The sequence below is a fragment of the Manis javanica genome, chromosome 3 (assembly GCF_040802235.1).
Source record: "Manis javanica isolate MJ-LG chromosome 3, MJ_LKY, whole genome shotgun sequence".
Taxonomy (NCBI): domain Eukaryota; kingdom Metazoa; phylum Chordata; class Mammalia; order Pholidota; family Manidae; genus Manis; species Manis javanica.
Window position 1 is genome coordinate 71,236,945 of NC_133158.1, and position 25,728 is coordinate 71,262,672.

The window sequence follows — 25,728 nt, forward strand, 5'->3', positions numbered from 1 at the left end:
TAAGGTGCTTTGTGAATAGTTCACTTGCTGTTCAATATTCAGCATTACCTATTTAGTTTTTAATTGAACAATATCTCATTTGTTCATGTGTTGGATTTTTCTGACCTGGTCTTATGTTGGGTGAAGGTTATTTTGAGCCATGGAAGTATTTGAGAAAGATAAATATTCACTCGTAATCCCATGTGCATGCACTGCTTTTCACTATGGTTATACCTATTCATACTACTATAGCGTCTGAAAGTGACATCTCCTTGAATGCTCTTTTAATTTGATAATGATGTTTAATAGAAGTTTAATTGTTCTGTGCAAGATAAACTTTTTCAACCAAAATATAAAACTTAAATTTCATTCTAATTTTTTTTTTAATCTTTTCTTCTTCAGAATAATGTGAAATCTTTCTATCGAACTCTTATTAGCTTCTTGGCCCATAGTAGTTTAACTGTGGTTGTGTTTGCACTTTCAATATTATGCAGTTTGACGTTAAATGAAGAGGTTGGGGAAAAAGTAAGTATGATTTTTGTTATTTATGAAGATAATTCTGAAGTTTGTATTCTCTGATACTGTAAAAGTCTTGTTAAATTTTTGGATGTTATCAACTTAAACTTTTATATAATATGCTTTTTCTAATTTATTTTTAAGCTGTTCCATGCTCGAAATATTCATCAGACATTTCAGCTAATATTTAATATTCTTATAAACGGTGATGGCACACTAACTAGAAAGTATTCAATTGATCTATTAATGGATCTCCTTAAGAATCCTAAAATTGCTGATTATCTTACCAGGTATGGTTCTCTGACAAATTTTAGGACTGTGTTTTTAACTTAGATCTTTTATGATACATAAAACTGCCTTTCTAGGTTGAGTAAACTTGGATTCAAAGTAGACAAAATCGAAATGTTTTGACGTGCTCTGTTCCCATTTGTTTTGCTTTTCTGGCTTGAAATGTAAAAGTATAAGAAGTGTGCATGTGTGTGTTTCAGTCTTTGTCTTAGATGAATGAGGTTATCTCATTCTCCAAAATGTACACATCTTGATTAATCTGTTTGATAGCCAGTTTTAAGTCTTGAACATTATGATTTCTTGAAAATATTTTTATTATAAGAATATTTATGTCAGTGTATCTTTTTTTTGTATGAAAAATGGATAATGTTTTCTTCATTATGTTCCTCTGTTGTGTCATAAGGTAAAATGAGAACATTTGTATATCCATTCTATCTATGGTATTTCATGTGATCACTCTTATTTTGAGATGTTAGCAACTGTTTTCCTAAGAGTTCGTGGTCTTTTTTTGCATCTTAAGTCAAATTTTTCCACGCCAACCTGCTTTGTGGTCCTGTTAGGAAATTGTTGAAATTGTCTCATATTTAAATGAACTAATCATTCACAAATGAGAAAACGTGTATTGAGCCCCTACTATGAACAAATATTATGGGAAAAGAGAGTGTTACAGAAGCAGGGATACAAAGAACTTGGTTCCTAATCTTTAAAGAATATAGAATCTAAAAGTTACATGAAAACATAGTCCCTAATCTTTAGGGAGCTAGAATCTAGAAATTAAGAAAACAAAAGCTAAGCCTTCAGTCAAAGTTGACAGTTATTCATATGATTAACTGATATTTGGCAAAACCAAGAAATATCCACATTAGCATTTCATTTTTTCTTAAGCATCTGTAGATAAGAGAATTTTCTTCCAGAGTGTCCTCTTTATCTAAGAGCCTTCCCAATATATTCTAATGTAGTACCCATTCTGAATATCAAATAGTGCTTTTTTAAAAACTTCAAGTAAACAAAAATTCTTTTGGATATACCTCTCCAGGATGACAGAAAAATAATCTGACTTAGCATTAGTAAGTGGTTGCTTAATTATTTCTATGAATCTCTATTTCATTATCTGCTTCTTTCTCTAGCCTAGAACCCCAGAATCACCTCTGAAAAGAAAATCATGTTTAATTGTGTTGTCTTATGTTTATCTGCTCCTGAACAAAGTTACCTGTATCTATACCAGTTCTTGTTAGTGTCACCCTGTTTCATTCGTAAACATATCCCTTAATTCTGTGCATTAAGTCTCATTCTGTGCTATCTTCTTCAAATTTGCCCTTTTCAGGGACTCCTATTTAACTGACCCTCTTGACTTATACGTGCCTGCCTTTCAACTTTTTCTTCAACTCTGTGTTCCTTTTAAAATCTGTGATCTCCCATTGGATTTAAAGTGAATATTCAAATTCTCAGTGTAGCCCTCCAAAATCTAGTCCCTGATAATCTTTCAGCCTTTTATCTTTATGTTTTCTTTCTTAAGTACTTTTGTCTCATCTTTTCAGATAGTAAATAGTACCTCTAACTTGCTAGAAATATTCTTTCATCTACCCATGTGCAATTTCCTCTGAAAGGTTAGAATATAGTTTCTCCTCTATGTGTCTAACTCCTGTTCATTCTTTAAGACCTAAGTCTAGGAAGCAACACCTGATGAGGCTTGTCTCATTAAGTCTGGGTTTTGATCATATTCTGTTTGATAGTGTCCTGTACATTTCTGCATGTTAGTGTTATATTTTATGGTACATTACATTATTATCTTCTGTCTTTCTGCCTCCATCCTTAGACTGTAAACTCTGGCAGGGCACCATTCTCCCAAATTCAGGATGTACCAGTTCCATAGGCTATATGTGAGTGGCATGTCTAGTACCTCAAGTACCATGCCTTTTACCTCTTTATCTGCAGAGCCTAATTTAATGTCTGACAGTTATATGTGCTTTACAAAAAAGTAGCTAATTTTTAGAATATTCTGTGTTCTTTGAATTTATAAACTGCATATACCTTTAAAAAAAAGGTAATTAAAGTTTCAATGATTTATTATTGATGTGTGAATCATTTTTTTTAACTGTTCAATAAATGACAAAGCCAATTTATGTATGTCATAGTGGTAGACTATGTTTCAAGTTTTAAGTAAAAACTTTGTGAAGACTCTTCTATATTAGAAGCTCAAGATAAATGGAAGAAGATACACTTAAATTGTGTACTTGTACATAAATCCTTTTTGATACATAAATTTCATAATTATCATTTGATATATATTTTTATTTTGAACCTAGGTATGAGCACTTTTCTTCATGTCTTAATCAAGTATTAGGTCTTCTTAATGGAAAGGATCCTGATTCTTCTTCAAAGGTATGTAAAAACATGAATTTTTATTTTAAACTTTTTAAAAACTGTAATGTGCGGAAAAATCTAAGTTAACAGCTCTCTGAATTTTTATAAACTGAACATATCCATATAACCAGTGTGTATATCAGGAAACAATATTAACAATAGTCAAGAACCCTCCTCAGATCTCCATGCACAGGTATAATCTCTGTGGATAACTGTTTCATGATGCCTACTAAACATATGTATATCCTATGACACAGTGATTCTTCTCCTGGCTACATAGCCAAGAGAGACATATTCATAAGCTCATGAAAATGTTAAACAAATAGAAAATGAAATTTAAAAAATGATACCATTTACTTATTTTTTAAAAATATCAAATGCTTTGAGGTTAATCCAACAAAACATTTGCAAGGCCTTTATTCTGAAGTTACAAAACACTGGGAAGTGTAAAAAGACCTATATATAGATATACCAAGTTCATAGAATAAAAGAGTTTCAAAAATCAGCAGATTTTAGTGTTTTCTGTTTTTATGTTCATTTTTTTTTGATGTATGTGGAAATTGAAAAGCAATTATAAAATTCACATGGATATACAAATGTTCAAAAATAACCATGGCTATCCTGAAAAAAATGAACAAAGTCAGAGAACTTCTAATGTTACCAGATACTGAGACTTAATATTAAGCTGCAATAATTAAAACAGTGCTGTATTGTCATAAGGATAGACAGCTAGCCCAGTGGAACAGAAACAGTACAATCCAAAAACCAAACCCACAGTGTATGGTCTCCAGATTGATAATAATGCAGTCTTTAAAGTATGGTCATTTTAATAAATGTCACTGGGTCAGTTGAATATCCATATAGGAAAGAACTGAATTTTGACACCTTACTCTAAACACATGCAAAAATCAGTCCCAAAAAGATTGTCAACCTAAATGTGAAAGGTAAAACAATGAACTTTTAGAAGAAACCCCTAGCAGAATATCTTTATAACCTTCAGATAAACAAAGAATTTCTTAAACAGGAAACAAAAGCACCAGTTACACCGGAAAAAAGTTGCTAAGTTGGACTACGTGAAAGTTAAGAGCTTCTGCTCACCAGTAAGTGAGTGAGAAGGCAACTCACAGAGTGCGAATGGTATTTACATTAGATATATACAACAGAGGACTCCTATGTAAAATATTTTATTTTAAAACTTATATATATAAACCAGGAAAAAACACAACCCAATAGATAACCTGAGCAAAAATCTTGAAATGATCAATAAATATGAAATGTTGCTCAACTTTATTATCTTAAGGGAAATGCAAAATAAACAGTATTGTGATACCATGACACACCTACCATGTGGTTAAAATAAAAAATATGGTTAATATCAAGCATAGAGGAGAATGTTAGTAGATAATACCAAGTTTTCATAAGTGCTTATACCAATTTTCAGCCTGTGAGTACTATGACACATGGGTGACATTGCTTGCCTCCAGGGAGTATAGGTACAAGTCAGGCTGGGATGTTTGGCTTTGGAACCAAGTAAATGTACTAATTCAAAAACAAGTACTACAATTTATATTTAAAACAGTAAATCAAAGATAGTTTATCATTTATTACATAGTAAATGCTAATGGCCTGAATTCTATTAAAATCAGATTCTGTCAAGTTGATTAAAACACAAATACCAATTATATGTCATTTACAAGAAACATAAATATAGAAATAAGTGGATAGGCAAAGAGATACCAATAAAAGATTTCTAAATGTTAAGTTGGTAATACCTGAAATAATACAGAATTTAACTTAACAGCTGATAAACAGGTTGCTGTGGGAGTAATATTACAGTATAATGCCCAATTTATGAAGTAAAGAAGAAATGAGGTAGAAAAAGGGAGCTAAGGAACATAATGCCAACAGTTTCCATCCTGTGGAAATAACTACCCTTAAGGTTTTAACACTCTGGGATGCCACTTTTAAGTATTCTATAGTATGCTTTATAGCAATTCTTGAATCTTAACATGATAACAACTATCTGTAGTTACTAATTTTTTTTTTATTTTAAAAACATTTTTTTTGTTGTTTAAAAAAAATTACTATAGAAGGTATATGACATTAGTTGATTTTGCCTCTTCTTTCTTTGACTCTCATAGTCCTGCTTATCAGAAGTAACCACCATTAACACATTTCTTTGTAATCTTGTGGGACATAATCATACATTTTGAAAAATAATACTGGAAGAAAAGTTGGAAGCTGCTTTTAATTTTTTTTAGAGTATTTAAAAAATACTTCATTTGCAGCTTCATTTGGTTACTTTGTGCATTAAAGTCCAATGAAATTGACATTTAATGAAGGCTTTATATTGCACAGGTTTTAGAATTACTTCTTGCCTTCTGTTCAGTGACTCAGCTGCGCCACGTGCTCACTCAGATGATATTTGAACAGTCACCATCTGGCAACACCATTCTGGGAAGCCGTTCTAAATGTTTGGAACCTACTGTGGCTCTGCTTCGTTGGTCAAACCAACCTTTCGATGGATTAGAAAACTGTTCTATTTTAGCATTGGAGTTGTTCAAGGAAATATTTGAGGTAATAGAATGACTGACAAATTGATTTTTCCACTTTTATATTCCCAATGAACAGTTTGTTTTCAAAATGTTTATAATAAACTTGGAATTGTTCATAGACTTTAGGAAAACTTTTCAATTACTAGTTTTCACAAATTATTATTCCTGTTTTCTGTTGGTCTTGACTATTAATCAGATTTAACATATAAACAATCTTTGAGATTCTTGACAGGAATTATTTATGGCTAGCTGTGAAGTATTAAGACCAGTGCCTGTTACATAGTTATTATAATTACATTTAGCAAATTCAGGATATTTGTTTTCAGTACACACTTTTAGCATAGAATAATTTTAAAATTACAGCTGTAGTCCACTTAAAAAAGTCTTGTTTGCAATTGATTAACCCAAAACCTTATTCCATTCGAAAAAAAAGTCATCCTAGACTCAAAACTGGATAAAGGGGTAGATTTTAAATAGGACACATGAGTCAATGAACTACTGAAGTAATTATAAGAAATTTGAAGAGAGTATTGGAGCTCATCAATGACTACTTCTGTTTCTGTATTCCATTTTTTTTTTGTTTTTTAATTTTTGTTTTTAATCATTGGTGGTGGTTAATTTTGCAGGATGTCATAGATACTGCTAACTCTTCTGTGGTTGACCGTTCTGTGGCCCTTCTGCTGCCTACAATCCTTGATCAGCTTCAATTCACAGAACAAAACCTAGATGAAGCCTTAATAAGAAACAAATGTGAAAGGATGGTCAAGGCCATTGAAGTTTTGTTAAATATCCTTTATTATGAATATGAAAACCAAGAACCACTAACTTTTTTCTAGCATTGTATTTATTGTATGTTTATCTTTACTTCTCGTACTTGTATCCAGAGTTATTAAACTAATATTAAAGTATAGAATTAATTCTTAATGAAGACATGGTGAAAAAGAGTCATCCAGACATTTTTCCTTGTTTTACTGTGTACAACTTTTAAGGTAAAGACCGTTTTCAGAAATGCTTTTTAAACTTGATTTGTACATTTTATCGCAGTTTGAAATGAGGAGATAGATTCTAAAATAACTGCCTTGTTACTGCTCCCTTCTGATGCTCGTTACTGCCCTTCAATGATTTCTAGTGCCATCTCTCGTGGAGTGTATCAGAAGTACATAAATATTAGTAGAGTTGTCATTATTTTAAGTCAGTTTTTTTTGCTTGTGTTTTAAAAAATAAAACCTCCGGAAATGCCTTAATAAAGGTGACATCATACTTGATTATTAAGAAGACAAATATTATCAGACACATTAATTCATTTCAAAAAAAGAAAACCTTGGATACAGTTAGTGTCACTGCCTAACTTCTGTACACTGATTTTCTGAGGTCTTTTCCTGTATTTGTTTTGTTTCTTTTTTTTAAGATCACAAAGCCCAAGTCCCAATATAATCATTAATGCTTTTTTATTATTATCAAGGAGCCTACTGTATCTCAACCAAATTTCTTACATTTACCTAGTCAGGTATCTCAGAGCAATAAAAATTTGCACAACTCTTTCCTTGCTCTAGAGCAAAGTCCACATCTTTTTAACCTCTTTTTAGCTGTTGCTTTTCATCTTCCTCTTTATTTAGAGCAGTGATTATCAATGCTGGCAACTTATTAGGATCACTTAGAGAACATTTTTTAAATACTGACACCTGAACCTTACTTCCAGTGAATCTAATTGGAGTAATGTGAAACTCTAGTGGGGAGGAGTGTTTGTGATTGGTAAACTACCTAGGTAGTTGTAACATGTAGCCAAAGTTGAAAACGAATGTTTGTGACCTTAGAGATAGCTATTAAATTCAGGCCTGCTCTTGGTAAATGATACCAAACGTGACCTTTTTTTTTTTGTTATCATTAATCTACAATTACATGAAGAACATTCTGTTTACTAGGCTCCCCCCTTCACCAAGTCCCCCCCAACAAACCCCATTACAGTAGTAAGATGCTGTAGAATCACTACTTGTCTTCTCTGTGTTGTACAGCCCTCCCCGTGACCCCCCAGCAACATTATACGTGCTAATCATAATGCCCCCTTTTTTCTTCCCCCACCTTTATCCCTCCCTTCCCACCCATCCTCCCCAGTCCCTTTCCGTTTGGTAACTGTTAGTCCATTCTTGGGTTCTGTGATTCTGCTGCTGTTTTGTTCCTTCAGTTTTTCTTTGTTCTTATACTCCACATATGAGTGAAATCATTTGGTACTTGTCTTTCTCTGCCTGGCTTATTTCACTGAATTGGTTATCTTTTGTTTTAACAACAGATATCCAATTCATACAGAGTAGTAGAAAGTAACTTCTCTTAGTTCAGCAAATATTTATGGAACCATTATGATACCTGCTAACAGAGAGCTAATATGCAGTAGAGAAATAGATCTTGTTTTACACCTGAGTCAGAAACTTCTGTGCCACTTCCATTTCATCCCACCAACCAGTCATTTAAATGCTCTGTGCTCTAGTTTCTTAATCTGTCACTGAGCTAATGTAATAATAATTATACCAAATTGCAGTGACAAGATAATCTGTATGAAGTCATTCTAAGTACTGAAAAGTGCTGTACAAATATAAGGTTCTTCTGAGAATTTTTTTATTTGTGTCCCTTAACAAAACTTACTTCTGTGTGGAGATGATACTCTAAAAATGCATATTGCAAATAATCTGACTACCATCAAATGTTCCACTCTGATAGAACAACAATTTATGTATGGCAAGATTGATCTGGGTTTTGGAACAAAGGTGGCAAATTCTGAATTGTGGTGAGTATATGAAATCTAAATGGCAAAGTGGTAAGGCCAAATGTATTAAAAATCAAAAGATGGGATTCTCATCCCTTTTGGAGGATCATCCTTGGGTATCAAGGTTTAGTGGAGATTTAACAAAAATATTTTCATAAGGAATTTTTTTTACATTCATAGATCATATGCTTCTGAAGAAAGATTCTAACATTTGTGATTTCTTTTTCATTGTTTTAGCTTGTTTTGTCTGTTTTAATGTATTGTGATTTTTTCAGGGTCTTCTTATACTTCTAAATATTTCTGGGGGTGTTTTTTAAAATTGCCTGAGTAATTATTTTTATGTGCATTTAATTTTATTTTTATGTGAAAAGGCAGTTTTTATTATAAGGAAATCAGTCCTGCTGATGCATATCAAGACTTAAAGGTAGATTTTTACTGATAGTAATGAGATTATTTTATCCCCTGCCCGCTTATGAAGAGTCCATTAATAAAATCTTTTTTGAGGAACTGCTAAATGCTAAACTAAACACTAGGATTTGTTCCACTTTCCATAAATATCATAATTGTCAGTAATCATGCTCCTCAAGAACAGGATTATCTCTTTTTATTTTTTTGAACTCCCTTTCAGGAACAAAGCTGAGAACATGGCTTAGTATAATGCACTCAGTAAATACGAGGGGTTCTATATTGCCTAAAGTTTCTCTGTATTATTGATACTCCAATGACAAAGCTAAGAATTAAATGAATCATATTGCCATTGTTGAAGTAATTTGGAGCAGAAAGCTGATGCGTGTTGGTGTTTGAGATTAGAAAAAGAAACCATTTATAAACTTAGACTATTAATACCAGTTCTTTGTTCTCTTTGGGTCTTGGGTTATAAGGATTGGTCTCTATGATATTTTTACTTCTCAAAAGAAACAATACTTTTACTATGGTTTTAAAACAAAGGTGTTAGTCACATGATGTAGAGGGGCCACAGGGAAGACAGTATAGCCCAGAGAAGACAAGTAGTGACTCTGTAGCACCTATGCTGATGAACAGTGACTGTAATGGGATATGTGGGGGAAGACTTGATAATATGGGTGAATGTAGTAACCACAATGTTGCTCATGTGAAACCTTTGTAATATTGTATATCAATAATACCTTAATAAAAAAAATATATATATATAAAATAGAAAACATGAAGGTGTTAGATTTTCTGTTTTCTTTAAAATTATGGACAAATAAGCTCTATCAATTTTTTAGTTATCTAATTTAAATATGACTTCTTTTCGAAGCAAACTTGCTGCTGATGTAATTTTAAAAACACTTGATTTGATGAATAAACTTAAACAGTTGGTTCCTGGTATGGAAGTAAGCTTCTACAAAATCCTTCAGGTGAGTTTAAATTCTTCAAATACTGAAGTTTGCTCATACGTACCTAAATGCTTCCTAATGTATGTTTCTGTGGTAATCTTAATCTTTAGATGTTTCTCTTAGAATTGGCTATCAGAAGAAAGTTTAAAGTCAGTTGTCTGAAGTAGCTGTAATAGTCTCACTATACAGTTATTTTACATAGTTACACATGAATTGAGCCTAAGTGCTTCTGGTTCTAATGAAGGGGGTGTTCATGCTAGTGGTGCTTCCTTAGCCTTCTCCTTTCCTGTGTTACCCTTCAGGTTCTTCATTTTCCTGTTGGCATTATGATAAGTGGGTGGTGGAAGTGGTGATTTGGGGTATTTTTTTTTTTTGATTTGATTTGATGAGGCAGGATATTACGGGGATGGGAAGATATCTGGAAGAAAAGGACTTGATAGTGATAATACAATTAGAGAAGGTAATTTGCAGATTTCAGTAACAGTAGTAGCTGAATAAGAGTTGTTTACCTTGATAGCCACAAAACCTGACTTATAAGAGATATTTAACAAATGTGTGAATTAAGTTACTATAATAACGAAAATGTCTCTAGTCTTTGTATAGACAAGTTAAAAGCCAAAACTGAAACTTTAGGCAGGGACCATTTGTACACCTTGAGAACATAACCCTTAAGAAATGGAGTTCAGATGTTGACATGACCACTTATTAGTCAATGAGCAAGTTATTTCACCTCTCTGAGCTTTGGTTTCCTTGACTACATAGTAGAAATAATGATCCCCCTTCACAGGGAAGGGTTTGAAGGGGAAGTTTTGAAGGGTATTGTGGGGGTTATGGAGATATTTTTTAGGTCAGCTCTTACTATGGCATTAGATTTATACATGGGTATCTACAAAGACACTCAACATTGTAATATCTTGATAATTATAAAGGATCCGTATTTTAATATTTTTCTGTGTTAACAACTTACTCAACTTAAAAATTTAGTCAAACCGATTTTTATGTCAATTCTTAGAAGATTTTTTTCAAAATAGGTGATTTGGGGCTTATGGTACTAATTATTAAAATGAAGGACTTACACTTTGTTTCGGTCACTAAAAATCTAGTTAATTTGAGTTATACTTTTATTTTTGACTTCAGTTAGTATGGAAATGATGAGCCATTTTTTTCTTTCAGTCTGTTTTCCTTTTAAATGGTAGCTAGAAAAATAAAACAGTAATTCAAAACATGAGTCAATTGTGGATATTTTGAAAATCATCAAAACATTTAAGACATGATATTCATAGATAAATCAGAAGCATTCAAAACCTTTGCCAGATTTTTTTAAAGCTAGTGTTCATATTGATTGTGTAGCCAGTTATAACTGGGTAAAGACTAATAAATATGTTCAAACATTAGATAGAAACACTTCAGAATTTGCCTACAATTATTTTATGATTTAGCTCTGTTTACTCACTTTGCTATAAAAAACCTTTCATTATTTATTCTTTCTGCCTCTTATTTTCTGGTTTCTGATTTGCTTAGGATTCACGCCTGATTACTCCCTTGGCTTATGCTTTAACATCTGATAATAGAGAACAAGTACAGTCTGGATTGGGAATATTATTGGAAGCTGCTCCACTGCCAGATTTTCCTGCTTTAGTGTGAGTTGTAATTTGCAATATATTCCTTGTGGTGCTGTAATATCCACTGTATTTCTTTAGTAGTCCTCAATAAAGATAGATTTGAAAATGAGTGAATTCTGCACTTCATTATAATATCCAGTAATTTTTCAAATGATTGATTCCAATAACTTGAAAGACCAGGTGTATACTCATTCAAGGAAAAGCTAGGTCCGTGTGGTTAAATAAGTTATCGAAGTACCATGCCTCTCTGACCCTCATCACCTCTTTTTAGTGTAGTAGCTTGTAGACTAAGCTTACATCTAGCTTAGTTCCTTCATAGAAGGGGCTTTTTCTTTTCTATTATTCAAGTGATCAGTCTGAGCAGCCCTCTCATCAACTAAACATGGGTCCTTTGCCGAAGAGGGGGCTTGACAAATGCTAAGGGGTCAGTTATGAGAACTACGTGAACTGAAAGGGTGAGGATGTTGGGAGAGTGCCTAAAAAAAATTCTGTCTCTATCAGAAAGTGGAATAATGGCCAGGCAAAATTATCCACTATACTCATTAAGTTCAGACGTTAAGGGAATATTGCAATTACTTTTGGGGAAGAAACAGATATTTAGAGCTCTTTGTAAATAAAATGGTTGACCAAAGATCTAGTAGAGTCCAAATTTAGTTTTAAAATTTTTTTTTTAAAGTGGTTTGTATGAATGAATTTGCAGAAGTGGATTGAATAAACTGAAGCAATTGGTAAGTAGGTAAGACATTCCTATATTCCAGAGGTCAGCAAACTAGCCAGCAGATAGGAGCCTGTTCTTGTAAAAAAAACTTTTATTGGAACAAGGCCATAGCCATTCATTTTCATATTGTCTGTTTTCTGTGTCTACATTCATGCTATGACATTTAGGCTGGGGTAGTTGTAACAAAAGACTGTATGGATCCTCAAGCCTAAAATACTTACTGCCTTGTCCTTCAAGAAAAAGTTTGCTAACCTCTACTTTTTAGTAGTCATAAAATTAAGAGATTAAGAACTATGGAAAACAAGACCTTGAGACCACATCAAATTTCCCTTTATTGTATAATAAATATTTTTTAACAAATAAATGGATGTTTAGGGAGGTTTTCAAGCTGAAAGTGGTATGTGAAGCTGCTTCATTTTCTGGTGGCTTGCTTGCTTCAACTGTGGTAATCTGACGTGACAGAAAATCCCCTTGCTTTAAGAGTGAAAAGCTTGAGCTTCACTGAAAATGGAAGTCTCAGCCTCTGTCTCTGTGTGTAAGGACTTCCTACCATTTCATTGTGTCCTGACCACACCTGTCTTATCTTACATAGTTTTTGCTTTGGACACTATTTCAGGGATCCATTAATTTTATTGATGGCCATTTATGCTTTTGTTTGCATCATCTTAGTTTAATAAGGTGAATTTATATGTTGGGTGGGTGGGTGCATATGTAGGGTCTTGGGTGTGTATGTGTTCTATTTAAACATTTAATGAACATTTGGTGATGGCCAGATATGTGCCAGGCCCTCTTATAGGCATTTTAGATACTGCAGGAGATTAGAGGGCCCTCTTGTTATGAGGTTTACATTCTAGTTGAGACTCAAATTTTTAAAAGGTAAGTTTTATAATTGGCAGGTCACTATGGGTGGAGAGGCCTCTTTGCAAAGTACATTTGAACTGGGATCTGATGTTAAGTAGGAGCCAGTGCTATGAACATCTGGTGGGAAAAGTGTCCTAGGTAAAGGAATAGCTTATACAGGGTCCTGAGGCCAGGAGTAAGACAGGATCATTGGATGCAGCTGAATTGAAATCAGGTTGGTGAGAAAGGGGGAGGGTGGAAGGGCTTAGGTAATGTTTGCCCATGGCAAAAAAGGATGTTCTTACCAATACCAATAACATTGTACTTATTTTTTTACAAATAATCCACACTCCCAAACTAGTTACAGTGCCATTAAACCAAAGATAGACTTGTCATTATAAAGGATTATAAATAGAAAAGAGTTTCCCCTGGCAAATTCAGGATATTTCCCAAAATCTTGCTTCATCCTAAACTTAAAGGTTATTTCAAAAATAAATGAAGGTTTATATTCCCAAAGAGCCCCTTTTTAAAAGATTCCCTAAATTCTGTACTAACTTTGTCTTTTGCTGTATTTTTGTGTAATTCTTCTTGTGTTTAATTCCCATTCAGACTTGGAGAAAGTATAGCTGCAAACAATGCCTACAGACAGCAGGAAACAGTACATACTCCCAGAAGAATGCCTTTGCAATCATTAAATCACAGTTTTCCAACATCAGTAAAATGTTTAACTCCTCCATTTTTGAAAGATAAAGTTCCTGGATTGAACATTGAAGAATTAATAGAGAAACTGCAGTCTGGAGTGGTGGTAAGTGATTAATAGCTATCACAAATGGGATTCTTCCTGGTACATACCAACTAAATACCACCCCTGGCTATAAAATTTATTTAAACAACTTCAGGTGCAGATTCGCTTATGGAAACCTTATCTTTTAATATAAAAAGTAACAATACTCTGGAAAATTGAGAAAGGAAAAGCCATAAAATTTCAACACTTTTAACACAGCTATCATTCTTTCCCTAGTTTTCCCCAGCCAGCCCATCTTCCCCCAGTCCCAGCTTAAGAAATGTATTTTAAATTCCCACAAACATACCAAATCTTGCCATATATCTTCTCCAATAGCCAGGTTAGTGAAATGCTTGAAATGCCTGTTGTGACGTAAATTTTTTTTATTTTTTACTCATTAAATTTGAATTACTTAGTTTCACAGTAGGCATTTATTTTTTATTTTGGTGAATGTTAAAATACACTGATGTTTGCTATTGTATTAAAACCTAGGTAAATGATCAGATTAATGATGTGAGAATATCTGACATAATGGGTGTATATGAGATGAAACTATCCACATTAGCCGTGAGTACAAGCTTACTTTAACTGTAACAGTTAAGCTTTAATAGATTTTTTCTGGTAAATGAAGAAGATTAATGGTATGTTTTCTTATAGTCCAAAGAAAGCAGGCTACAAGATCTCTTGGAAGCAAAAGCTCTAGCCCTTGCACAGGCTGATAGACTGATTGCTCAGTATCGCTGTCAAAGAACTCAAGCCGAGACAGAGGTGTGTACGGTATAAAGGAACATCTGATGAGTAGGAAAATAAAGTAAAAAATATATATAAGTCATATCTTTGTTATCCTGACTGAAATAAAGTGTCCCCAGCATTTGACATCTCTCTCTCTTGAAGCCCTCTCCCATTCAACTTTGGTCACATTATCTTTTGATTTTCTTCCTACTCTAACAGGTATTCTTTTCCTGTATCCTTTATAGGCTTCTTCCTTTCTCCACTCAACCCTTAAATACTGAGTTTTCCCAGGATTTTGTTCTAGGTCCTTTTCCCTTATTTTCGTGGTCCATGCTTTCAATCATTAGCAGAATGTTAATGCCTCCAACTTTATATGCCAAGTCCATATCCTTTTCGCTAAGCACTAAATGGCTCCTATATAATGCAGTTTACCTTCTACAATTAGTCATTCACCAACTTCAGTTAATAAAACACTACTTTTTTCCTCTTTGTCTGATCTTGCCACTGTTTGCTATAGGACACATCTTTTTCATTTTTCTGTGAGTCACAGCAGAGCCTCTAATTAGTCTTCCTACCTTCAGCCTGGTACCCTCTTCTCAGTCATCCTCTGCATACGTACAAACTCATCTGCCTTTTCTATTTGGTTTTACCCTCCCTTCTCCCACAGTGATCCCTGAGGCAGTGTCTGATCCTGTCACTTCTGAGTATGTCCTTCAGTGGCTCACCATTTCTCTCAAGAGGATTTAAATCCCTTAGTTTGGTACACAAGATTCTAACTACTGCACATTAAATATTTGCTTGCATTCTGTGCATTCACTACAGTCAAACAGATTAGATTACTTTGTAATTTCTGAAATCTGACATTTCTACTAGGTTCCCCTTCCCTTTTACTTTGCTCTCCCATGTCTGGAACACCCTTTCCTCTCTTTCTCTGCCTAACTCTTAATAATCCTTCAGATTTTTTAATACCTCCCATTTCCCCAGATGCTTTCTCTGGCTATCTTTTTTTCACATGTTTGGTGATCTTCTGTGTTTACTCTGTGCTTCCTTCTTTTAACACTTCTTACACCTTGTAAAAATTGTATGATCCCACCCCCAGTCTTGATGTCAGAGACTGTTTCTGTATCTCCAGGCCCCAGCAAGCACAGTGTTTGGCATTTGATGGGTGCTCAGAATGTGTCATGTGCATATATGTACGTCGAGTATAAATTATGAGTGAGAACTTACTGCAGTGATAGGAAATTTCCAACAGATACACATGGGATTTGTATTTGATATTTGTAGTGAACTATAAAAAGTTGTTTTGACTTTTGAGAAAGGCATTAAAATTAATAAGTAAAATAGCTTTTAAATCTTTTCAGAATAAAGGTATTTTTTAAAATATAAATGAATGTAACCATGTTATACTTTTTGTCTTATTTTAGCATGGATCCATTTGTCTTGAATGTATGAATGTATGTTGACAATATGTTGATAATCATAAGTCACAATAAAATTGGTGATATTAAAATCATTTTTTCATGTCCCTTTTCATAGCATATTCATATATTCTCTGTCTAGTGAACATGTCTTCCATTTTTTGGAGAATTTAATGTTTTATCCATTATACTAGAAATGGTGCTTATAAAAATAATGCTAAATAATTGGGTATTACTGCTTTATAGACTCATAAAAACAGAAGGGCTTAGTTTTTTGTGTGGCATTTCAAAATAAGTATTTTTCATTGCTAAAGGGGGAAAGTCCACATCCACTTGTCATTCTTTTCTGTTTCTTTTATGTTTCATGTCACAAGTACTTTCATATTAAATTTAGGTTGTGTTCCCTGATTTTTCTAGCTTAATTTTAAGTGTTTGCATAAGCATTTGTGATGTAGTTAATATCTTATTCTTAATTCTTACCTAATATCGGAAAACTGATGTGTGTAAACTTTGTGGCTTACTGTTAATGGCTAACCCTAAGAACCATATCTTTTTAATGGAGTACTTTAAGTACCATTACCTTCATGTTATTATAATTGTGTTCATTTCCATGAATCTGGTCCTACTGAGATTCTGTCAGAGCAATGTAGTAAATAAGAACCATAGCAGTGTCAGATTTATTAGAAGTAGTTAAGTGATAAGTATATGACTAATAATAAAACTTTATATAACCCAATAATGCTATAAGCCTTTTTAAATTACAGAAACTGAGCATATTACAGAAATGATAGTGGAAAATTCTGTTCTGTTTTTCTTTAGGCACGGACACTTGCTAATATGTTAAGAGAAGTTGAGAGAAAAAATGAAGAGCTTGATGTGTTGCTGAAGTCACAGCAGGTTGAATCAGAGAGAGCCCAGAGTGATATTGAGCATCTCTTTCAACATAATAGGAAATTAGAGTCTGTGGCTGAAGAACATGAAATACTGACAAAATCCTACATGGAACTTCTTCAGAGGTAGATTAATGAAGTAAAGATTTCTGTGTAAGGTTAGAATCTAGAATGAATACAGAGCATTTTTTGTCTGTGACCCAAAAGTCCTTTTGTAAGCATTCATATATTCTGATAATACCATAAGGTAAGTAGTTAGCAAGGAACTTACCTTATAGTAAAAGGAAGTATTGCTTAGTCAAACTTAGTACCAAAGTTATAAACAGAACACAGGTCTCTCTTTCAGTTGGCTCTACTTCATTTATTCATCTAGTCATTTGTCATCTGGGATGTTTATACCTACCACAAGGACAAGTTTCATGTATTTTGTTCCTGACAAATCCCTGGGGCCTAGAAAATTACTTGGTACATAGGTACTCCAGAAATAATTGTTGAATGACCTTAGTTGTCACATTTTGTATTAGATAAGGCCATGTGATTTGGCCTTTCTGCAGATCAGCAGTGTTGAATATTAACAATTTAGTTTATTTCAACTTAATATCATAGAAATTTGGGTGTTAAAAGTTCAGTTCATCTTTTAATTTGTAGGCAGTATTTCTCCTTAACATCACTGAAGATAGTTTAGTTAACATGTGACTGTATCTGTAGAATCAGTTCTTGTAGGAGAATTGTTGGGTTAAAAGGTATATGCTTTTGAATTTTTGATAGATTATCAAATTTCCTTCCCAGGAGGCTTTACCAGTTTATATATTCACTAGCAAAGTTTGAGATTGATCATTTTTTCCTCCTTTGTCTAATGTATCTTTCAGACCAGAACAATCTTTCAATGGAAGACCAGGAACAATCATGTATTTTCTACTAAACAGTAAAAATAAAAACTATGATTAACTTGTTCCTTGTTTTAATCTACATTTTAAGATTACTTAAGATTTTTTTAAATGTTCTACTTTCTACTGTAGTAACATAGAGATGTAGAAAATTTTAAGTTTGCAAGTTCCGTGTGCTTATTTGCCCATCAGTAAAATTGAAGGATGGAAAATATAAATTGTCTAGAAAAGGTGGATGAAAAGGTGATTTCTAAACAGGATATTTTTTCCCCAACAATTTTTTTCAAAGTCTGATTATTTGAGGCAGCCTGATGAAGTAGACTATTAGTGTTAACTGAGGGTATAAAAGAAAGTAATGTGCTTATATTCCAGATAGTGATTGAAAGGCCAAGAAGTAAAATTCCTCCATTGAGGGGCCAGGTAAATAACAAATGAAACTGGCTGGGAAAGGTCATTTGTAATGGTTGAGACTATCTAGAAGTATTCAAGTTCAGAATTTTAAGAACTCGGTGGGACAAGTAAAATACTTCTGGTGATCACATTTGGCCAGTGCCACCAGTTTGTTAATCATTCTGCTTGGTGTAGTGAAAAAGACATTTTATATTTAAGATAGGGCTGTCAAAATATCACCTCAGAAAGGATTTGTTCTATGTTTACTTTGCAGGCAAAATAAGAATATTAGATGCAGAGTTTTAAAGAGGCAAGAGAAATTTAGAATCGTCAACTACTTTATTCATAAATTTGACATTTTTAATCAAATATGATGACACAGTTAAGTTTATTTTTTTGAAAACCTCATCATTTTTTCAAAAGTTGGACTTCTTTAAGTCCTATTTCTGGACTTAACTATAAAGATAGCTGTATATATTTTATAGCAAATTACACAATGCAATATCATCTGTAAAACAGCTCTATATCCATAAATATGAGGTTAATGGCCCCACACATTTCCATTTCTCAGTAATTTTTACCACTTAGTCAGCCAAACCATATCTTTATTGTATTTGAGTGTATTTATGTCCTGCTAATTCATAACATTCCTCTTCTTACCTGCAATTTGGTTGGAAGAAATTGTAAAGAAAACCCTGAGTTTCTTTTCTCTGTCATGTTTTCCTCCATAAAAATGTCAATTCATCTTGTCTTTTCAGGAATGAAACAGCTGAAAAGAAAAATAAAGATTTACAGATCACATGTGATTCTCTGAATAAACAAATTGAGACAGTGAAAAAATTAAATGAGTCACTCAAGCAGCAAAATGAAAAGTAAAAGCTCTAATGTTTTATTCTAATTTTGGGGAGTTTTTCAAATGGGTTTTCAAACCAAATGATTCCCTTTATACAGAACATTGGTTTTTTTTACAGGTAAAATGAATAGAATTATCACTTATTTTAGATATAAGATTCATATTTGGCAGAATTTAAGGGTAACTACTGTTCTTATGAATTTTCTCTTAAAATGTGGGAGACAAGGAAAATACATGGTTCATTGATATGTTCTATGTTTTTTTAATAACTTCAGAACTATTGCCCAATTAATAGAAAAAGAAGAACAGAGAAAAGAAGTACAGAACCAACTAGTAGACAGAGATTGTAAACTAGGAAGTAAGTAGCTTCTTATTCAATAATGGTCTTTATTTTAACATGTTGAAAGAAAATCAAATCATGAGTGGCTTTTATTTTGCTTTTTCATTATTTTCCATTTCTGTCACTTTTTTAAACATTCAGTCACATCCTAAACAGCTCCTCTTTTCTTGCCATAAAACAGTTTAGTTAGACTGATTAAATTGAAAAAGCAATACATTTTTTGAAATCTGAGAGTTACAGGAAATGATTGCCCTAAATTTTTAAAATAAAAAATTTTAAAGGAGCGTAACAGCAGGTGGCAGTGCTAGGTAACTTTTAGTTACTGTCTGAATGGTAATACTGAAATGATTTGCAAAAACATTTTTGTCCTAACTCACTCACTTGCCTTAGAGCACAGTATCTACCTATATACTTTTTCACAGTTTTCTCCCTCTTCTTTTCTAACCCTTAAGCTGAGGATTATCCTTCCCCTCATCATTATGTATCATATTTAGAATGGAGGAACAGGGTAAAGACAAGGAGATTTGGCATTTGTTATAGAATACTGGTATAGGAGGAGAGTTTCATGGTGTTTTTATTTGCCAAATATTGTAAAATTTATTTCCAGTGAGATATTTCTTCATCTTCCTAATTGTCTTTCTTTGTTGCTCTTATAAGAGCTACTAAATCTTTTCAAGGTTATGTCAGTATAGGACCTCTAAGTATATAACTATTTGTTTTAAGACTTGCAACAGAAAACAAAGGTACAAGAAGAAAAGATTAAAGCCTTACAAAAAGAAAGGGAAGATAAGGAAGACACCATTGATATCCTTAGAAAAGAATTAAGCAGAACAGAACAGATAAAAAAAGAATTGAGCATTAAGGTAAGAATCTGTTGAGTCCTCATTTGCAGTTAAATGAGTAAGTCTTATTTTGTGACAAAAGGGAATTGAGTAAATGTTCTGTTTCTTTAGTAGTTTTGTTAAAAAAAGTTAGATCTCAGAATGGTTTGACGATTGTTATGAGGACTGTTCAAATGTGAAAACCTGTATTTCCTAAAATCAAATATTTATTAAATATATACTGTGTGCCAGCACTTAACTACATTCAAGTGGGCAAAGAGTACAGAAGGGATACCAGTTCTTGATGTTACTTATAGGTAACTGTATATAAGAAGGTAGCTGCATCTCTGCCTATGAGGATGATGATAATAGTAATAGTTCATATTTGTTTGGAACTTCATAATTTGCAAAGAACTCTTTGAAACATTTTTCTTAATCCTCCTCACCTTAACAAATAAAGTGCGTGTATTTTTTAAATTATTCCTTGCTAAACAAAGATACATATTATAAAATTTCTAATCAAGTGATACAATTTGAAATAAAAATATTTTCAACCCACAAATGAAACTGAGTCTTGGGTTAAGTTACTTGTTCATGATTAGTCACATAGCTAAGTGGAACAGTAGGTTTATATATTCTGACTCTATCTACCAGTACTCTTTCTATGTTATGGTTGCTTGAGTTTGGTAGCCATGTATGAATAGTGCTTTCTGGCCCATTTACTACCAAGGTGAGAATAGACCAGGATTAAAGGACTGAAAACAGCACAAATGACAGAAGAGGCATAAAATTTAATGCCACATTTACAGATTTCCTAGTTCTACTTTAAAAAGTGGTTATCTTAATAATAATTCTAAATAACAATGTGTAGCTTTTTCTGCAAAATTTCAGCTACTAGTATTGTCTTAAAAAGACAAATCGAATGTGTCTTCCCAATTTGTACTACATTGTTTAGTGATTATCTTAAATTTACCATATAATTTAGTTAACTAAAATAAAATACATATTTGTAATGTGTACTTTGAAAGGGTTGTCTTACAAATAAAATAGAAGGACATTTTTAAATAGCTGTGAAAAGAAAACATGCTTAGTTCTCTACTTGTTTTACTCAATTCCAACTCCCCTCACCCCTCCAATTTTTTAGGCTTCCTCTCTAGAAGTTCAAAAGGCCCAATTGGAAGGTCGTTTGGAAGAGAAAGAGTCGTTGGTGAAACTTCAGCAAGAGGAGTTGAACAAACACTCGCATATGATAGCGATGATCCACAGTTTAAGCGGTGGAAAAATAAGTCCAGAAACTGTGAATCTCAGTATATAGACAGTATGTAATTTGTGATTCCAAAACAATAGCAATTATTACCTAATCTTAATTTAGTAAAGAATCTGATCTGCATGTTTTTGTCTTAAAAGTCTTACTTCCTGTTTCTGACTTTCATTGTATAAAGCTTTCTTTGATTCTTAGATTGTATATATTCTTCTTGATCTCCCAGTTTGTTTTTTTCTAAGGCTTTTTTCCTTTTCTTTAGTTGCTTTCCATTTTCTTTCACTATTTAATTTATTCTTGATTATTTAGATTTTAGAGTCAAACTCTCTTGATGTGACAACTTGAAAGTAATAAAATGAGAATACAATTATTAGTAAAAAGAGAAACCATGATATTATTAGAGTTTTTCTCTAAAATAGCACAAAAGAAAATATCAGTGAATTTTACAGTAAAATAATTTTACTACTGCCTTTTAAAATGCAGGAAGGTATATAGTATTTCTAAATTTGAAAAAAATGTGATGAATAGTTACAGAAATAATGTATAAAAATTAGAAAATAGCTGGTATGTTAAATGACTACGTTGTCACACAAAAACTATGATAACTTACAGGATTATTTATAAGATAGCCTTAGTTTTTACTCACTTTAAAATTTTGCATGTTGGACAACAAAATTATTTTCAGTATGAATTTCTTATGACTTGAAGGGTAACTTAAGAGCCTATGCTTGCTACATATTCAGAATTTTATTATTTGTTAATTCTGATGTGTTGCATTTAATGTATTTCATTTAAAGTTTTTAATTGTGTCATTTAATTTTAAAGCATAGTTTAAATATCCTTATTAATGTATTTCTTTAATACAAAGTAATTTTTCAGTGCTGTTCATTTGAATCAAATGTTCTAAGTAGTATTTAAGCAGAGTTTTTATGTCAGTATTTTGATTGATTTTTTTGCTATACTATTATAATCATTAATTTTATTTGGTGTTTTCTTCACTGTTTATCTCGATATAACTTGAGTGAACTTTGAGTTACTTCTATTTTTCAACCATAGTATATCTAAATTCATGTTTAGAGATTGAAAATATCTTCATAGTTGACTGGTTATATTAAAGAATATCAAACTATAATAGTTTTATATATATTTGTATACATTTTGTATAGTTATGCAAAATTTTTTAAAGCATTGTGCAGAGTAACACATTTTAAATTGCTGTTGAGGGTCATTTCTCTTTTGAAACTGCATTCTTTTTCAATTTAATGTGAAAACAATGTTTAAATGGATAGATATGACTGAAGAACAAAAAGCTCTCTAAAGTGGGAAACACAAGTTCTGTAAAATAAGTAAAATGAACCAAAAGTTCTAGGCAAATCAAGCTGTCTTTACAATTTAGACACTCGGCTCAAATAGAGCCTGACAGAGCCAAATGTTGCCAAATAGAGGTTCTTGTGATAATGAAGACGTTCTATATATACACTGCCCAGTGTCATAGCCAGTAGCTACATGTGGCAATTGAACACTTAAAATTTGGCTAATGCCAAATTCAAACTAGAAATTTGAATTTAATTTTTAATTTTTAATTCTGTTTAACTTTAAATGTTAATGCTATCCTGCTGGATAGTGCGGTTCTATTCTAGTCCATTCTTGCAAGTATGCATTTATTTAAACCACTCAATTTGCGAATTTTTAAAGGCCTGTATAGTCCAAGATTCCGTATATTTTTTAGCAGCATTTTTTTTTACTACAACAATTTTAACCTGTTATTTCTAATCCCTTCTCTCTGAAAAGGAAAAACAATATGTCATCTTTAAAGGTGAATGCTAATCATCATCCTTCTTCAATTCTCCCATATTTTTCTAGTATTTGTCTTTTGTGGCATCTTTTTATATTGTTCCAATTTTCTTAATCTTAATATATTGGGTACTTTTCATGCTTTATGATTCTGTGTACCTCAGATTTTTTTAAAAAGTGTGTGTGTGTGTGTGTGTGTGTGTGTGTGTGTGTGTGTGTGTGTGTGTGTGTGTATTTTCTTTATTAAAAAATGTTAAGCAAATTTAAGCCACCACCAGAGTTTTACAAATGATTTCTATGTGTGTATGCCCATTTCCCTTAATGGAAAAAACAAAACTAAGTAAATGCATCTTTATATTAGAATTGTTCAAATTCTCTAAAAATTGAGCTATGAATAGTGTGTATCCAAGTGTACATACATTAACACAGTTTTACTATTTACATTTGCTACTTGAACAAATACATAGACTCTCTTAAAATTGGGCTGATTGGAGTTTATACTAAACTATTTAATCTCAGGGTAAAAAAAATAATACTTATTAAAACTTAATTCTTTGTTTTGTGGAAAATTGTCATATTAGTGCCCTTTTAGTTTTACTTATAGATATTGTAAAGACTAGTTATTTATGTTAAGGATGTAATGAGATTCTGTTTTGAGTCAGGACTGTTAAGTGATAATATGTTTGAATTTCAGTGTCTTCATCCAGGTGTGTTACAGATACCTCTAATCAAGGTATATTCTCTGAAACTCATAAACTTATTTTAATTTGATTCTTTTCCTCTTTTCAAATAATTACAGCCTAGCTTTTGACTTAACTACTGTTGGACTAAACACATGTCCTGTTGTGACTTAATTCTTCTGTAGGAACCAGCAAACATTTTCTGCCAGGTAGTAAATATTTTAGGCTTTGTGAGTCTTACGATCTTTCTCACTACTCACCTATGCAGTTGTAGCATAGAAACAGCCATAGACAGTATGTAAGTGGCACGGCTGTGTTCCAATAAAACTTTACTAAAACAACCAAGCATTGCTGTTGGATATTATATCTTACTGATTAATTGACCCGTTTATCATTAAGAAAGGTGCCTCTTCATATTTGGTACTCTTTATCTTGAGTTCTATTACTTGATATTAATATATTTACTCCGGCCTTTTTATGTTTTCTCTTGGCTCGGTATATCTTTTTCTATCAGTTTGCTATTGTCCTATGTCTTTATATGTAAAACTCATGACTTGTACACATTATATATTTGGGTCTTGCTTTTTTATCTCTTTTGACAAATAACTCCTTAATTTTCATAGGACACTTGGAGTTAATATTGCACTACTTAATAGAAATGTAGAAACCTTGTAACTATGTCAGTCCCTTTATCCTCTCATCTTTTACGCTATAGTTGGCACATACATCTATATGTATTAACAGCCCCCAAGATAATGTTATAATTTTTGCTTTAATCAGTTGTGTGGACATATCCTGGCTCTCAATATCATAATGTATTTTACCTATTTGCACAGAGAAATACACACAAAATAGTGTCTTTGACTTAACATTACTATTTTTCCCTTTGGAAATAATAAGTAACTTTTGGGGAGATACTGCAAATACCCTCTGTCTTCCAGTTTTCACCCACTGGTTATAGCATCCATTGGTAATACTTGAGCCAGTTATTACTCTGATGGATGCCAAGTGGTTATTTTCTTTTATTTTTTAATTGGGGGAAATTGAAGACTTTAGCAATACTATGATGTACTGAGAAAAGCAATCTAAATTACATCATTACATCATTGACAAAATGCAGTGCTTAATATTAATAGTGTTTACTTTTTGTGTGCATATCTCACAAGCCAAGAATTTGCTATTTTCTTTCTGTAGTTTAAGAAAACAAGCAATAGGTATGTTAAGTATATTGAGTCTTTTTAAAACTGCAGTGGTCTTTAGATATTATTTTCCATGCCAAGCCCCCTAATTTGAGAATTTGTCACTTGGATCATAGGATTCTGTTTTGTTTCCGTCACTTGCCACTCTCTCAATGATCACTAATAAATATTAAATGCATATTACCCATAATGATAAATAAGTCTTTTGGATTAAGAAACTAGTTATATGTTTACAGCATTCACTGAGCTTACATTCAAGAAAATATCTGTCTTTTAAATAATTGAAAGTGAATAAATAAAAATATGGTCTATGTCTTTAAAAGGTTAGATGGTTTAATTTTTTTAAATATGGATAATGAGCCTGATAAATACTTGAAATGATATGCCTTTGTAATCCATGAATTGAGAGGAAATATAAAAAAAATCATGGGGTCCTTTAAATCTGCAAATCACCTTGAAATCTTACACAGTCTTACTCTGTTCAACATTTTTTAGCTAATCACCTTTCTTTGTCATGCAAAGACAAGCCTGTTTTGTTTATGCTTCATTCATAAAAATATTTTTTAAAATACCCTACCGAAAACTCAATTATCATATCAATGACAGGTACCATAATTCTCAGAACGCAGCTTTTATGCACATTGAGCTACAAATAGCCTTCTTTAAGGTCATTAAATGTGA

General features: G+C 32.4%; 1 protein-coding gene across 3 annotated transcripts in view; it reads left to right on the forward strand.

Annotated features, from left to right (window-relative positions):
* CIP2A (cellular inhibitor of PP2A) overlaps positions 1–25,369 on the forward strand; it is a 33,058-nt gene extending 7,689 nt beyond the window's left edge. For 2 of the 3 annotated variants that reach the window (XM_017670485.3, XM_017670486.3), the window contains exons 6-21: positions 382–504; positions 640–785; positions 3,090–3,165; positions 5,506–5,724; positions 6,329–6,488; positions 8,340–8,481; positions 9,740–9,839; positions 11,340–11,458; positions 13,608–13,803; positions 14,275–14,349; positions 14,440–14,550; positions 16,752–16,948; positions 18,858–18,971; positions 19,228–19,310; positions 20,016–20,155; positions 21,258–25,369. In XM_017670485.3, the coding sequence (XP_017525974.1) occupies positions 382–504; positions 640–785; positions 3,090–3,165; positions 5,506–5,724; positions 6,329–6,488; positions 8,340–8,481; positions 9,740–9,839; positions 11,340–11,458; positions 13,608–13,803; positions 14,275–14,349; positions 14,440–14,550; positions 16,752–16,948; positions 18,858–18,971; positions 19,228–19,310; positions 20,016–20,155; positions 21,258–21,428 (2,172 nt within the window). In that variant the 3' untranslated portion in view covers positions 21,429–25,369. Of the gene's footprint in view, positions 1–381; positions 505–639; positions 786–3,089; positions 3,166–5,505; positions 5,725–6,328; positions 6,489–8,339; positions 8,482–9,739; positions 9,840–11,339; positions 11,459–13,607; positions 13,804–14,274; positions 14,350–14,439; positions 14,551–16,751; positions 16,949–18,857; positions 18,972–19,227; positions 19,311–20,015; positions 20,156–21,257 lie in introns of those variants that run through there. The other variant, XM_073231703.1, reaches the window with a different exon arrangement.
* The last annotated feature ends 359 nt before the right edge of the window (positions 25,370–25,728 follow it).